General features: G+C 36.7%; 1 protein-coding gene across 15 annotated transcripts in view; it reads left to right on the top strand.

Annotated features, from left to right (window-relative positions):
* The window catches only part of DGKH (diacylglycerol kinase eta), a 175,323-nt gene that overhangs the window by 135,416 nt on the left and 23,324 nt on the right, over positions 1-16,583 (top strand). For all 15 annotated transcript variants that reach the window (XM_023621645.2, XM_070239822.1, XM_070239823.1 and 12 more), the window contains 5 exons: positions 434-559; positions 6,789-6,906; positions 7,927-8,037; positions 8,178-8,274; positions 15,586-15,693. In XM_023621645.2, coding sequence (XP_023477413.1) covers positions 434-559; positions 6,789-6,906; positions 7,927-8,037; positions 8,178-8,274; positions 15,586-15,693 — 560 coding nt within the window. The remainder of the gene's footprint in view (positions 1-433; positions 560-6,788; positions 6,907-7,926; positions 8,038-8,177; positions 8,275-15,585; positions 15,694-16,583) is intronic.

The following is a 16,583-nucleotide window of genomic DNA, read 5'->3' as shown; positions in this document are numbered from 1 at the left end:
TATGAGAAAAGGATTGCATTGGTAAAATACGTTAAAACACATATGTTACATTTTCAAAAATCAATCAGGCTTCGAAATTTCTTTTTATCTTTAAATATGGATTGATCGTATTCAACTTATGAGTATTAGTAACTGTTAATTATGGTAGATATCTGTTTCCTAATGATCTCCATCTATTTGAAATAAGAGATCAAGACATCTACCTCTTGGTCTGTGGCAGATTCCTTCCATATAGTAAGTCTAATACTACAATCCCAATTCTAAAAAAATGAAAACAAAATGGTAAGAGAATAGGTAAACACAATATAATAGTTTCAGTTCCACTGATTGATTTAAACATGTATTAAATTGTTTTATGTCTTGAATTTGTAGAGGCTTGCTTTGTTTACGACTTAATCATTACTTCTTTTTAATCTGAACTTTTTGCCAACAGTGAAAACTGCACCTCGGTCTCCAGATGGCCGGGCAAGTCGTTCCCAAACTGACTCTGGCCCTGGACCAGCCGTGGCAGCCAGCAAAGAAAACCTCCCTGTGCTCAATACCAGAATAATCTGCCCAGGTAGTACAGATTCTGAAACATGGTGTATTTTTAAATATTTCTGTATAAGTCCTCATTTCCATATAGAAAATGTGTTCTTAAAGATAAATGTTCTTTTGGGAGAATGTTCTGGGCACTCTTATTGACCAGAATCCAAATCCTTAGACTTTTGTGTGTATAAGAATTGTCTAGGAAGTATTAAAATGCATGTTTCTGAGCCCTGCCCTGAGAAGTTTTGATTGAGTAGTTCTAGAGTGGAGCCCAGGAATCTGCATTTATTAAGTACTCAAGGTGATCTCTGATCCTCTACTCTGCTACTTTTTAAGTATCTCTGCAGCTTTCCTTTTAGTTTTTAGGCCACCAGTCTTTCTATAGTTACTTTTAGACTAGTAATAGTGCTGCATTTTGGAACCTCTGAGGCATCTACTCCAGCCCTGGTAAGATAAATTTACCTTGAGATTAGGTTAGTACTAGTGGAAACCAAATGACTTGCGTGGCAGGGGAGGGAGGAAAATACAGATGTCTCAGAGGCCTCCTTAAGTACCAGTGGTTTGACTTGGTGAAGACTCCCAGATTCATTCCAGAGTAGATTGGAACCCAAATTATACCCTGATAATCAGCCTCTCCTACAAGTTCTTTTTAAAGGTGAATCACAATTCAATAATATCAATTGGAGACTTTAGTATCCCACTTTCCATAGTGGATAGAACAACTAGACAGAAATCACCAAGGAAATAGAAGGTTTGAAAAACATAAAACAAGTAGACCTAACAGATGCCTTTAGAACACTCCACCTAACAACAGCAGAATACGCATTCTTCTCAAGTGCATATAGAACATTCTCCAGGATAGACCACGAATTAGGCCATAAAACAGTTCTCAATAAATTTAAAAGGATTGAAATTTTACAGACTATGATCTCCAACCACAATGGAATAAAATTAGAAATCAGTAACAGAGGGAAATTTGGAAAATGTGCAAATATGCGGAAACGTGGATCAAAGAAAAAAATCACAAGAGAAATTAAAGAATACTTTGATATGAACAGAAACAAACATCCACCATACCAAAAATTATTTGGTGCAGCTAAAACAGTGCTTAGAGTGAACTTTATAGCTATAAATGCCTATGTTTAAAAAGTAGAATGATCTCTAAAACCTAACTCTCCACCTTGATAAACTGAAAAAAGAAGAGCAAACTAAATCCAAAGCAAGCAGTAGGAAGGAAACAATAAAAATTGGAGTGGAAATAAATGAAATAGAGAATAGAAAACAATAGAGACAGTCAATGAAACCAGAAGTTGGTTCTGTGAACAGTTTAACAAAATTAACAAACCTTTAGCTAGACTGACCAAGGAAATAAGAGAAGATTCAAATTACTGAAGTCAGTAATGAAAGAGGAGACATCGCTATGGACTTTACAGAAATACAAAGAACTGTTTGGGAAAACTATAAAATATTGCATGTCAACAGATTATATAACCTGGATGAAATGGACAAACTCCCAGAAACATGCAAACTACCAAAACTGATTCAAGAAGAAATAGAAACTCCAATGGGACCCATAACAAGTAAAGAGATTGAATTAGTAATCAAAAAACTTCCTACAAAGAAAAGCCCAGGCCCCGATTGCTTCACTAGTGAATTCTACCAAATGTTTAAAGAGAAATTAACACCAACCCTTCACAGACTCTTCTAGAAACTAGATGAGGAAGAAACACTTTCCAACTCATTCTGTGAGGTCAGTATTACTCTGATACCCAAACTAGTCAAAGACATCACAAGAAAACCGCGGACCAATATCCTTCATGAATATCCACACAAAAATCCTCCCCAAAAATACCAGCTAACTGAATCCAACAACATATAAAAAGAATTATATATTGTGACTAAGTGAGTATTATCTCAGTAACGCCAGCTTGATTCAACCTATGAAAATCAATCAATGTAATATACATATTAATACAATAAAGGACAAAAACAAAATCATCTCAATAGATACAGAAAAAGCATTTAAAAAGTTCAACACCCTTTGGTGGTAAAAACAAACTAGGAATTTCTTCAAAAAGAAAGGAACTTCTTCAACTTGACAAAAGACATCTATGAAAAGCCTGCAGCTCACATCGTATTTAATAGTGAAAGGCTGAAAGCTTTCTCCCTGAGATTAGGAACAAGACAAAGGTGTCTACTCTGGCCACTTCCTTTCAATATTGTACTAGAAAATCTAGCTTGGGCAGTTAGGCAAAATAAAAAGAATTATAGGCATCCAAATTAGAAAGGAGGAAGTAAAACTGTCTTTCTTCACAGATTGACCTTGAATATAGAAAATCCTAAGGAATACCTACAGACACACAAACACACAATTAGAGCTAATAAACAAGAAGAACAAGGCTGCAGGATAAAAGATCAATATACAAAAAGTAATTGTATTTATATACACTAGTAATAAATAATCTGAACATGAAATTAAGAAAATAATTTACGTGTCAAAAATAACAAAAAAAGGAATAAATTTTACCAAGAAAGTGAAAGATTAGAACACTGAAAACTACAAAATATTGCTGAAAAAAATTAAAGAAGGCCTAACTGAAGGGAAAGGCATCTGTGTTCATGGATTAAAAGACAGTGTTATTAGGATGGTGGCTCTCCTTAAATTGAGCTGTAGATTCTACACAATCCCTATCAAAATCCCGCCTGCCTTTTCTGCAGAAGTTGGCAAACTGATCTTGAAGTTCACATGGGAATACAGAGGACCAAGAATAGCCAAAAAATCTTGGAAAGGAAGAGCAAAGTTGAAGGACATATACTTCCCAATTTCAAAATTTACTGCAAAGCTACAGTAATCAAAACTGCATGGTACTGGCATAAGAGTAGCCATATAGATCAATGGAATAACATTGTAAGTCCAGAAATAAACTCATATATTTATCGTCGATTGATTTTCAACAAACGTGCTAAGACAGTTATTCAATCGGGAAAGAATAATCTTTTCAATCAGTGGTACTGGGACAACTAGATATTTAAGGGAAAATATTAATGTAAAGAATTAAGTTGGACTCCTACCTCACATCATATATAAAAATTAACTCATCATAGATAAAAAACTTAAATGTAAGAGGTAAAAATATAAAACTATAAAAAAACAACATAGACATAAATGTTTGTATCCTTGGATTAGGCAGTGGTTTCTTAGATATGACACCAGAAGCACAAGCAACAAAAGGAAAAAGATACATTGGACTTCATTAAAGTTAAAGATTTTTGTGATTCAAAGGGCACTCTCTAGAAAGTGAGATGACAATCCACAGGATAGGAGAAAGTATTTGCAGATAATACATCTGATAATGGACTAGTATCCAGAATATATAAAAACCTCTTAAATGTGTGGGGTTTTTTTTGCTGAGGAAGATTCGTCCTGAGCTAACATCTGTTGCCAATCTTCCTCTTTTTGCTTGAGGCAGATTCGCCCTGAGCAAACCTCTGCACCAGTCGTCCTCTGTTTTCTAAGTGGATCGCTACCACAGCTGGGCCGCTGACGAGTGGTGTAGGTCCGCGCCTGGGCTGCTGAAGCAGAGCACGCAAACTTAACCATTAGGCCATGGGGCTGGCCCCAAGACCTCTTAAAATTTAACAATAAAAAGACAAATATACTAATCTAAAAATGGGCAAAGAGGGGCTGGCCCAATGACCGAGTGGTTAAAGTTCTGTGTACCCCGCTTCGGCTGCCCAGGTTCACAGGTTCAGATTCCGGGTGCAGACTTACTCTACTCATCAGCCATGCTGTGGAGGCATCCCACATACAAAGTAGGGGAGGACTGGCACAGATATTAGCTCAGAGCTAATCTTTCTCCAGCAAAAAAAAAGCCCCCCAAAACAAAAGGAATGTTGGCGATGGATGTTAGCTCAGGGTGAATCTTCCTCACCAAAAAAAAAAAAAGGGCAAAGAATCTGAGTAGACAGTTTTCCAAAAAGGTATACAAATGACCAATAAGCGCATGAAGAGATGCTCACCATGATGAGTCATCAGGGAAATGCAAATCAAAACAACAATCAGATACCACTTCACCCTATTGGGTGGCTATGGTAAAAAAAAAAAAAAAAGATAATAACAAATATTGACTAGATTATGGAGAAATTGGAACTTTCTTATATTGCTAGTTAAAATGTAAAATAGTGTAGCCATTTTGAAGAACAGTTTGGCAGTTCCTCAAGTAGTTAAACACAGAGTTAACATATAACTCAGAAATCCGACTACTGGTGTATACCCATGAGAACTGAAAATATATGTCTGTACAAAAACTTGTTCACAACTGTTTATAAAAAGGTTATTCATAATAGCTAAAAGGTAGGAACAACCCAAATGTACATCAAGTGAATATTATTTATGGTATATCCATACGGTGGAATATTATTCAGCCACTAAAAAGAATGAAGCACTGATACATGCTACAACATGATTACCCTTGAAAACATTATGCCAAGTGAAAGAAGCTTGACACAAAAAGCCACATTTTATATGATTCCATTTATATGAAATATCCAGACCAGTCAAATCCATAAAGAGAAAGTAGTTTAATGGTTTCCAGGCTCTGGGGAGAGGAAGGAATGGAAAATGACTGCTAACGGGTATGATGTTTCTTTTGGGGGTAATAAAAAAAATTCTAAACTTAGATGGTAGTGATTGTTACACAACTTTGTGCTTATACAACAAACAACTGAATTATACACTTTAAAAGGGTGGATTTTATGGTATGTGAATTAATGTTGCAATGAAAATATTAGAAAAAAGTCCAGAACTTGCTTGGTCTGGAGGTCCAGACGTTCATGTCTAGAGGTCATGTCTCTATTCAGATCTAGAACTGTGGGATAACCTTTCTGGGCTGAAGTTGTAAACATGGCTAACCTGAAAATATTTTAGAAAATATACTTTTCTGTGGGGCATCTGGAGAAAGACTTTTCATGTCTGCAAACTGTCCTTTCCTCAGAACAATTGTTTTGTTCTTTTATTTTCTTAGACATAAAGGAAGTTGGCATAATAAAGTATGCCATAGCATATTCAAACTGTGTAATTAAATGACAGAATAAAATTCATCTTGATTATTTGATGATTAGCCAAACTGCAGTAGCTAAAATAATAATACTCTTCTAAGAAGAGCACTTGTTGAGGAAAGGAATGTTGGCCAAAGAAAGAACCTTTTTCCTAATTTCCTAGTGTTTCTCAGTTGCGTGCCATGTTTTTCTTCATTATTCTTTGCCTTTTGTTTGTTTGATCCTTGAGGTCCCTATTACTTTGTCTTGTCTCCACACATTAGTGTTTTTAGCCTTAATATTGGGATGGGGAGATCATAAAATTCATTAGCTTTGAATACATAACCAGTCAATGGAAAGCATGTTGAAATAAATTTGAAGTTTTGCGTATTTAGAGATAAGATAGAGGCTTCATGTTTTTATGTTCAATCCTCTATTCTTCTAAAATTTATTAATACTCGCATTTAATATTTTACTACTTATTGTTGGCACCAACACTTTTTCACCTTAGTACTTCTGTTAACATTTTTAATTCAGTATTCTTATCCATGGTTGAAGCATTTGGAAGTGGTAACTCCGTGACATTTTGGGTAATTCAGCCTTTACTGTAAATTCCTTACAGACTTAATACTTTATTTGCTATAACAAAGGAAGTAATATTTATTTGTTGAAGTTATAGAATCATTGGGATGGCAAATGAGAAACTGTCACAAAGAGACTCCTATTTACGTCTTCATCTGCTTCCTTTTTTATGACAACATGTAGATCCTAAGAAGCATCCAAAACCTGTATTTACCAATGTCATAGTTTTTTGTTTTTGTTTTTTTTTTTTGCTGAGGAAGATTCACCTTGTACTAACATCTACTGCCAGTCTTCCTTTTTTTTTTGGCTTGAGGAAGATTAGCCCTGAGCTAACATCTGTGCCAATCTTACTCCACTTTGTATGTGGGACGCCACCACAGCATGGCTGGGGAGTGATGTAGGTCTGTGCCCAGGATCCAAACCCATAAACCCCGGCCACTGAGGTGGAGCACGTGGAACTTTAACCACTTGGCCACGGGGCCAGCCCCCCATAGTTCATGGTTTTGACTAATGGGAGGAGTAGCCACTGAAAACTGTGCTTTGGAAGCAGGATGTTTGAGATTTGACCTGAAAACAATGGACTGGCTCTTTCTGTTTTTTTATTAACATGTGATCTTGTATATATTTATTTTTCTGGTCAGGTTTAAGAGCAGGACTAGCTGCCTCAATTGCTGGGAGTTCTATTATCAACAAAATGTTACTGGCAAATATTGATCCTTTTGGTGCAACGCCATTTATTGACCCAGATCCAGATTCAATGTAAGAAAATACTTTTGCAAATACTTTGTTTTGGCTGTTATTGTTTCTGTTTTGTACTAACGGTAACATTTTAAATGTATTACAATAATTATGGTTCCATATACAAAAAGGGTCATCGGAAAATTTCAGAAGTGGATAATGATGAGTATGTTGACCCATTTGAGGTACAGTGGTTTTCACGATCTCTTGCTGAGGTGGGTCCCTTCCAGCCTGTAGTCTGTGACAACAACCGTATGGTGAAGTGAGGCACAGCTCTACTCACTTTCTCCTGGAATGTTTTATTCACTGATGCCTTCATATCCATATTTTTGCTATTCCCTTCACCTCCTTTCTTCTCAGTTTTGCCAAATCTGTCATCTTTCCACGCCCAGCTTCTGAGTTTACTTATTTCAGGCAGCTTCTGGCCCACATTGATCTCTTACCTTTTTAAAACTCCTAAAATAATTTTGACGGTTCAAGATAAACTTCCTTTTTCTTCCGTGTTCAATTTTGCTTTTGTTGTATCTCATTTCTCTAAGGACAGGCCTCAAGGACAGGACTGTATTTTCAACTTTGTACTTTCCAAAGCACCTAGAAGAATGGATTTGATCTAGTAGTTGTTTGCTGAATCCATATTTGTCTATTGATTAGAGTAGAAATGGAGGAGACTTTCTAACAATCAAAAAAAGGAGAGCATTGTTAGTACCTGACTGCAAGCCCCTCCGCACATCTGTGTAGTGAGGGGCTTAGGTAGGAGAGAGAAGAACTAAGATTTTGTTACAATTATTAGAAAAGTATTACTGTGACTCTCTCTCCACTTTGCCTTGCCCACCATCCCTTTATGTCACTTGTGCCAAAATTATACATATGGACTAGGATTGTGCACATGGGGTATGAATAAGAAGTGATTTCTGCTAAGCTTTACTCTCTTTTGTAAGGAATAGAAGCTTAAATGGTGTGAAGTGCTATTTTGTGTACAAATTGTAATTATTATATATTAACCTGGAATTGACTTTTATGTACTTCTCCTTGTTATCATAGAGATGGATATTCAGAAAAATGTGTCATGAACAATTACTTTGGGATTGGATTAGATGCGAAAATTTCGTTAGAATTTAATAATAAGAGAGAAGAGCACCCTGAAAAATGCAGGTAATTTTGGTAATAGTAATAATGTTATTACGTGAAGGCAATTTTACTTTAATTTCATTTATTATCTCTTTTGCTTACTCTGCCTTTCAAGAGTAAATAAATAATAGTTACTGAAATTGCCTGCCAACGTTTATTTTCAGGAGCCGAACTAAAAACTTGATGTGGTATGGTGTCCTTGGAACCCGGGAGTTATTACAGAGATCGTACAAGAATTTAGAACAGAGGGTTCAACTTGAAGTAAGTTCCTCTTGAAGTAAATACGTTTTGGATCATCTTACTTAGAAAAACAATTTCATTTGTGGAGCTAATTTGGTCTCAATTTCTCTTTATTAGTGATTAAACACTCAAGGGAAAAAATGAAAGTGATTATCAACTTTATTATAAAGGAGGTATAGACACTGGAAATGAGTGACACACATAGTTATCATTATCATTAGCTCCTGAGATATGGATTCTGCTGCAGAGTCATGGTGCCCCATGAAAAGGTGGAGCCGTGGAGTACATTTATAGAATAGGATTTTTAACAGACTTTCTCATTTACATTTCCAAATTCTGACCCAATTCTATAATGCTTAAAGTTTTACCCTATAAATAGCATTCATAGTAAATAGAATCTTTTAATTTAAGTGTATTTTTTGTTCCAATTATTTCTAACAACAAATTAGTAAAAGCAAAAGAGATTTTGATCTTTTAAATTTGTTAGTATTTTTTACTAATTTAAGTAAGAAATTAAGGACAGCAAAATTGATTTAATCTCCAATAACAGAAAAAAAGAAGTTTGGGGTCATGGCTCTGAAAAGTCTACTAATTTCTGTGAATTTCATTGTCTTTCACCCTTGGTTCAGGGCTCACTGTTTATGCTCATAGGCATGTCTTTCCTTTGTTGTTAGTCCTGTCCAGTTGATCAACTCCTAGTGACCCTCTGAACAGTGGAGCGGAACCCTGCTGGATCCTTTTGTGCCATCCTTTCACCTTCTGGTGCTATATCAGACAATCCATTGCTATTCATAGGGTTTCATGGCCAGTGTTTTTGGAGGTGGGTGGCCAGGTCCTTCTTGCTAGTCTGTCTTAGTCTGGAAGCTCTGCTGAAACCTGTCCACTATGAGTGACCTTGCTGGTATTTGAAATACTTGTGGCCTAGCTTTCAGCATCCCAGCAACACGCAGCCACCCCAGTATGACAACTGGTAGATGGGCGGTGTGGTTCTCTCACTAGAAATGAACCTGGGCTGCGGTGCGAGAGTGCTGAATCTTAACCACTCGACCACCAGGGCTGGCTGTGTTTTTCCTATCTTGTATCTTTTTATAACCAGACATTTTTAATTAAGGTATATCCTACATACAGAAAAGTGTTCAAATCTTAAGTCCAAAGATCAATGAATTAAACTGAGCATTATTGTTTTAGGTGTTATCTTAACACTGGAATGTGGACTAAAGAGGTGCCTGGCTCATTCATTATCAACTAAATGTCCTAGTAAAAGTAAGCCTCTTATACGTTCCTCTCTAGAACACAACTACATGATCAGCTGGTTTGATTTATCATTGCTTATAAAATTAAGATCAGTGTTACTGGCTGAAAAGATGCAAAATCAGGGAAGTTCACACCTCGTTAACACTGTCTTTGACAGCCCCATCCCCAGGTCAACTTGGCTTCTCGCTGATGTATTGTATAGTAATCATTTATTTTTCTGTCTATGTCACCTTGCCCCAGTGGGCCATACTCCTCTTAAGGACAGGTAGGAAATTGTATTCATCTTTGTAAACTCATGTGTTACGCAATACCTAGACCTGTCTCGAGGGGGAAACAGACAGGCAAATTATCATTTTACCATAATTTGGTAAGTACTGAGATCAAGCCCCATAGCTGGCCATCTTTAAGATTTAGGGAACTATCTGGAATCAAAATGGCTGGATTGTGTTTGTTCCTAGAAGAGTGTTGAGCTCTTCAGAAATAGTCTTTCTAGCCTTTTCTATGGGTAGTCCAAATTCTGAACAAGACTATCTTAAATACATAGCTACTTCTTACTCTCCATTTAACAGCAGTTCTTAACCCTTTTTGAGCTATGGCATTTCCTTTGGCATTCTGGTGAAACCATGGACGCCTTGGTTAGTCTATCTAAGGGTTTATCAATTTTATCTTTTTGAAAAACTGCCTCTTAGCTTGGTTAATATTTTCTATTTTTCTATTCTCTATTTCATTTATCTCTGCTCTAATCTTTATTAGTTTCTTTCTTCTTCTAACTTGGGGCTCAATTTGTTCTTTTTTTTTTTCTAGTTCCTTAAGGCATAGATTTAGGTTGTTTATCTGGGACCTTTCTTCCTTCTTGATATTGACGTTTATTGCTATGAAATTCCCTCTTAGAACTGCTTTTGCTGCATCCCGTATATTATTGTATGTTGACAGTTTTTTTCTTGCAGTATTTTGAATATGTCATCCTATTCTCTTCTGGCCTGAAATGTTTCTGTCGAGAAATCTACCCGTAGTCTTATGGGGGTTCCCTTGTATGTAACTTCTCTCTTTTCTCATGCTGCAGTCTTTGTCTTTGACTTTTGACAGTTTAATTGTAATATGTCTTGGTGTTGCTGTATTTGGTTTCAGCCTATTTTGGGTCTTTTGGGTCTCATGGATCTGGATGTCCATTTCTTTCCCCAGTTTTGGGAAGTTTTCAGCCATTATTGCTTTAAATATACCTTCTGTCCCTTTCTTTTTTCCTTCTGCAATGCCTGTAATGTGAATATTGTTGCTTTTCATTGTGTCACACAAGTCTCATAGGCCTTCTTCACTCTTCTTTTATTTTTTCTTTTTGCTTCTCTGATTTGATGATTGCTAATGTCCTATTCTCTACATCACTGATTCTTCTACTTGGTCTAGTCATCTGCTTTTGAAACTTTCTCTTGAATTCTTCAGTTCATTTATTGCCAGCCCTAGGGTCTGGTTTCCACACACCCAGGTAAGGAGCTGAGTCACAGCCCCACCTGCTGTGAAGAGTGTCTCCCAGCCACATCTGACCAGAGGGGCTGGTGGGAACACCTGGAAGCTGTGTAGCTTAGCAACACTCCAGCCAAGAGGTGGGCTGGCAGAACTGATGCCTCCAGAGCAAAGCCAGTGCTGGGGGTAGAGTGTTCCCCAACCATCTAGCAACCCTGACCAGAGAATCCAGGCAACCACAGAGGCCATTCTACAGCCTCACTTGGGTAGGGAACCAAGCCAGTAGTCCTATCCAACTGTTCTCAGCCAGTGGCACACCCCTGCATCCCTGACCTCAGAGCTTGAACAATTGCCTTGCCCCCAAATACACCATAACAGTAGCCACCTGCCCAAGGACATTACCAGTAGACATGCCTAGAAACACAAATTGAGCTGTCTCGTGAAGATGTGTCTCTGCCAAAGCAAACCAGTAAAGTCTGGAAGAGGAACTTGATTACTCAAATGCAGAATACCAATGCAGGGAATAAAGGATCATGAACGACTGAGTAAATGTAACACCAAATGAAACTAATAAAGCTCTAATAACTGATCTTAAAGAAATGGAGATTTATGAACTGTCAGACAAAAATTCAGAATAATCATCTTAAAGAAGTTTAGTGTGGGGCTGGCCTGGTAGTGTAATGGAGCAAGATCAGAGTTGGGACTCCCACAAAGTGACCCACAATGCTGGGGGCATGTTGGTTTTACCCTCTGGGTTCTCTTTTCCCACTAGAGGCACCGGAAGCTCAGGGGACACTTCTCTGCACGTGGTGCTGTGCTGGCCTGGGGGAGGGGCAATGCCGTCACTGTGTAGCCACTTCTCTTAGCCTTCTAGTGCGTCTGTCTTGGTCTCTGTGTTGCAGGGTGGGAGCTTCAGCCTCACCCCTGGGTTCTAGGATTCTCTCAGATGTCTTGTTCTTGAATAGTTGTTCTTATGAGGGGAGGGAGTGAAATCAGGAACAACCTACGTGGCCATCTTGGTGTCGTCACTCTCCCAACTAAATATTTTTTAATTGTTATAGAGTGCTATATGTGTTTCTTTAGTGCCACATAAAATAACAAAAATCTAATGGCATATATAGTAAATATCAAAAATTTTGATGTAATGATGAACATAAATGATATTGCAAGATGCCTGAAACATCTAATGTAATGTAACACAAAAATGTCTGTTTTTCTGTTGGTAATGAAGTCATAGGTATTGTCAAAATGTGCTTTGTTACCTACGTTTACGATTGGATACAATGCTAAATTTCAGAGGTTAGTGGACAGAAGAGATACAGACTGGCATGAGAGTTAACAGATTCTTGAATCTACACATAGACCGCTGGTTTCTGAACTTTAGGTTAAGAGACCTTGATATAGAAGTTTATGTCAAATGATAAAAAGGGAAATAAAATCAGTAAAACAAGATAAATGAAAACATGTTAATATATATAAAAAGGTAAAGTAGAAAAAGTAGAGAATTCTTTATCATAGTTAAAAACAAACAAATCACCTGCTACTCCTGAGGACTATGGAAGGCCCATTGTCTAAAACTTCATTTCCCTGATGCTGGATCACTTGGGATAAAGGTGGAAAAGAGAGACCCAAGACTTGGGACACTGCCCAGAAAGATCCCTTGAAAGACAGTGCCAGTACTTGGCAAAAAAACTCAACTTTTTCTCAGAGAAGTTTCCTTTCCCTGTTGTATTGTATAGAAGAAAGACAATCTGAGTTCATGTCTTGACTTTGAATTGGTGCGGAACAAAGACTTTGACCTTAGTTTCCCCATCTGCGAAGTGGATAAGTAATGCTTTCATGCAAGATCATAGTTCAGTGAGTCAATGCATAAGAAATCACAGTGGAAATTGAAAAGAACTATACAGATATAAACGGTTTCTCAAGCCACGTCAACTGTGAATCTGATGTGTACCCAGGTTTCAGAACCATTGAGTGACATTTATAATCCTCTTTATAATCATGGGAATGCCAGAAATTAAGATTGACATCATAACATCAAATTTTGCTACTTTTAGAGTAGAAACACCTTTGATCTATGAGTATAAAAATTTCATTAACATTTCAAGCTCTTTTCTTAAGAAGTGTGACTTTTTTGCTCATAATATACCTAATTTACACATGTCAAGTAGTGTGTTTTATTTTTTAAGTGAAATAATGATTATATGCTATTTTGAGTCCTTTAAGTACTAAGATACATGAAGTAAAAACAACTTTTAAAAAACAATGTTTATCTGTCGTCTATAATGAAATACATAATAAAGAACAAATAGTTAATTCACATTCTTTTATTCTAAATATTCTCATAAGCAGATAATGGATATTTTCATAATCTGTTTATACCCTTTCTAAGACTCTAAATTTAGTTTATTGTATAATAGTAATTTCTGTCTTTGTTTCATTTACTTTAATAACTGGGTATAACTACTTTTTAAATCACCTTATAATAAAGTTTACTGAATGCTTTCTACATATTGCCTTTAATTCTTAAAGTTTGTGAGGTAATTGTTATCATGCTTTATGAGGCAGGTATTATTATTCAGTTTGGAGGAGTAAAGTCACCTGCCCACGATCAAACAGTTAATACCTGGAGGAGCCAAAATTTCAACTTCAGTGTTTTTTCACCGTAAAACATTAATTTGTAATTATGACTGAAGAAAGAAATTTGCTGGCATCCTACTACGTGTTTTAGGTGCTTTCCTATCCCTTCCTTATTGGCCACACTATGGACTAGGCATTATTAGCCCATTTTACAGGTGAGCAAAATGAAGCTCTGAAAGTTTAAGGGACTCACACAAAGAATAAGTGACAGAATTCAAAACAGATCCACTGGACCGCACTGCCCAGTGAAAGGGGAAGAAAGCTGATACTAATCAGAAAAAAAGTATAACGGCAATTCTCCAGCATTTGGCCACATCATGAACCACAAGTGGAAATGTGGAAAGACAGAGAAGATTATAAAAGAATGTAGCACTTCTCAAGTTTTTCCTGATTATAAGAGAAATTGTTGAGTCAGGTGACCTTAATATATTGAATCTCTGCTTCTTACATTTTTCCTAGGAGACTCTATGAAATGGATATTAAGCACCTAACTCTGGGTGTTTTGCTTCATGTGTATATGTTAAATTCAGCAACAGACATGGAACTTCCTTCTGAAAATGTTGACCATTTTTCATAGTATGTTTGCAAGTAGTGTTTCTCTTTATAAAATCTTTAAGACTGCTCTGAATTGGTTTTTAAATACTTCTTTTATATTTACAGAGATAGCATTTTTCTGTTTCCTTAAAGTTAGTCATATGATTTGAAACAGCTTATGATAAAGCACACAGAGATATCTGTTCAATTTATTGGGTTCAGAAAAAGTTTATTTTTCTACTAAATACTTAATGTTCATTCATTGAATGAACACTCATGGAGCAGCAGCTAGGTGCCAGGAACGGCCCTAGGTGCTGGATACAGCCTGCATCTTTGAATGTGTTTTCACGAAAAGGAAAAGAAAGGAATTGTAAAAGATGCCTATGGGGGTAAACCAAGTATAAATTATCCTCAGTTATTTAAAATGATTGAAAAATGAATCCAAACTGGCTTCTCATTTGTTCTAAATGTTGAAGATAATTTTGATTGGGCATTAAAATGCAATTTTTCTAAAGTTATGTTAATTATTTTTTGATTTGAGAATTATTTAATGAAAATATAACATCTGTTTTAAGTATGACATCTGCAAGCTCTTCACTTAAAATGAAGGCTTAAACCTTCTACTCAGTAAGAATTTATTCCCGTGGCAAATACAATTACTTCACCAACCATGGGATTTCTTTTTTAATTTATGTGGTAATTAAATTGGTATTTAAGTGATTAATTAGAAGGCATGGAGTGCTTCCTGACATGCATGTTTTCTTCTTAAAGAACTTGGTTTTGAGTTTAGCCGGTCCCCCAGTTGGTTACAGACACAGGCGAAGTTCCAGGACTTGTGAGAGGCACTAGATGAGGTGGTCAGGACCCAGAGTCACCCTCACAGAGGCTCCTTTATAAAGGATGCTTAAAATAAGTACAAAGATGGCTATAATACAAATGAGAATATCATAAGTGATCTAAAAAGGACTCAAGGAAGGTACTGCTTGATCTTGGAGGAAAAAAGAGATAAAACATTTTTAAAAATTTGATCTTCTGTAATAACTTCTGCTATAGTTGTTTATACTTTTTAAATTTTTTTTTTTTTTTTTTTGCTGAGGAAGATTCTCCCTGAGCTAACATTCACTGCCAATCTTCCTCTTTTTGTTTGTGAGCTGCCACCACACCATGGCCACTGACAGATGAGTGGTGTAGGTCCATACCCAGGAACCGAACCCAGGCTGTCAAAGCAGAGCATGCCAAATTTAACCACTAGGCCATTGGGTCTGGCTCTGTACTTTTTAAATGAAAAAAAAAAATTAGGTAAAGGTAATGTGTAGGAATATATTTATAGGAGAGCAAGCATTACCAACACACTTTCCTCCACCGTCCTTTGTCTTTGGTGTTCTAGTGTCTTCACACTAGTGGTTTTGCTCTTCTTATCTAACCTCTAAGCTTTTGACCTTACAGTGTGATGGGCAGTATATTCCTCTCCCCAGCCTGCAAGGAATAGCAGTGTTGAACATTCCCAGCTATGCCGGAGGCACTAACTTTTGGGGTGGAACTAAAGAGGACGATGTAAGTATTTCCTTGCCCTTTCCAGCTTCTAGAGGCTGCCCACATTTCTGGGCTCATGGCCCTTCCACCGTCTTCAAAGCCAACAAAGGCAGGTTGAGTCCTTCTCATGTTGCATCACTCTGATCTCTTCTGCCTCCCTCTTCCACTTTTGATGACCTTTGTGATTACATTGGGCCCACCTGGTCATCCAGGATAATCTCCCCATCTCACGGTCCCTAATTTAATCATATCTGTAAAGTCTCTTGCCCTGTAAGGGAACATTCACAGGCTCCTGGGATGAGCATGTGGACATTTTGGGGGCAGGGAGGGGGCCTACCAAAATACCTTTCTGTGCTTTTAATTTTCTAAATTTATGTGTGTATTATTTTTATTTTTAGAAATGTCAAAAGGGCTCATTCGGCCATTAAAGTTTGTCTATTGCTATTTTCTTTGTATCCTTTCCTATATTAAAAAAAACACACAACCTAACCAATGTAGTTGTTCTAAAAATAATAAAATACAAAAGAGAACACAATTATTAAAGTAAATCTAACGATAAAAATGAGAAGTGTTATTGTGATCTTTATTTGAAGAGTCACATACATTGACAGGCCCTTTGACTTGAGGCTTTTGAAAGGATGGTTCCCACTGGCCCATTTTCTCAGGGCTCTTAAATGAGCAGGCAAGGATTAAAGTATAGAATAAATTGGAAAGTATTTGTAATTTTCGTGATATGAATATATCCAATCCTATTAGAGTTTAAAAACTTACATTAGCAGTCAGTTTTTTGTCAGCCTATCACTACTCTTAAATATTTTCAGGGGAAGACATCAGTGAGATTAAGATAAATAAAGCTAACGTCTCTTGAATACCTACCGGGTAGTTAGACAGTGTTCTGAGATCTTCACATT

Source organism: Equus caballus, chromosome 17 (genome assembly GCF_041296265.1).
Source record: "Equus caballus isolate H_3958 breed thoroughbred chromosome 17, TB-T2T, whole genome shotgun sequence".
Lineage (NCBI taxonomy): Eukaryota > Metazoa > Chordata > Mammalia > Perissodactyla > Equidae > Equus > Equus caballus.
This window is presented reverse-complemented; position numbering and strand designations above follow the sequence as displayed.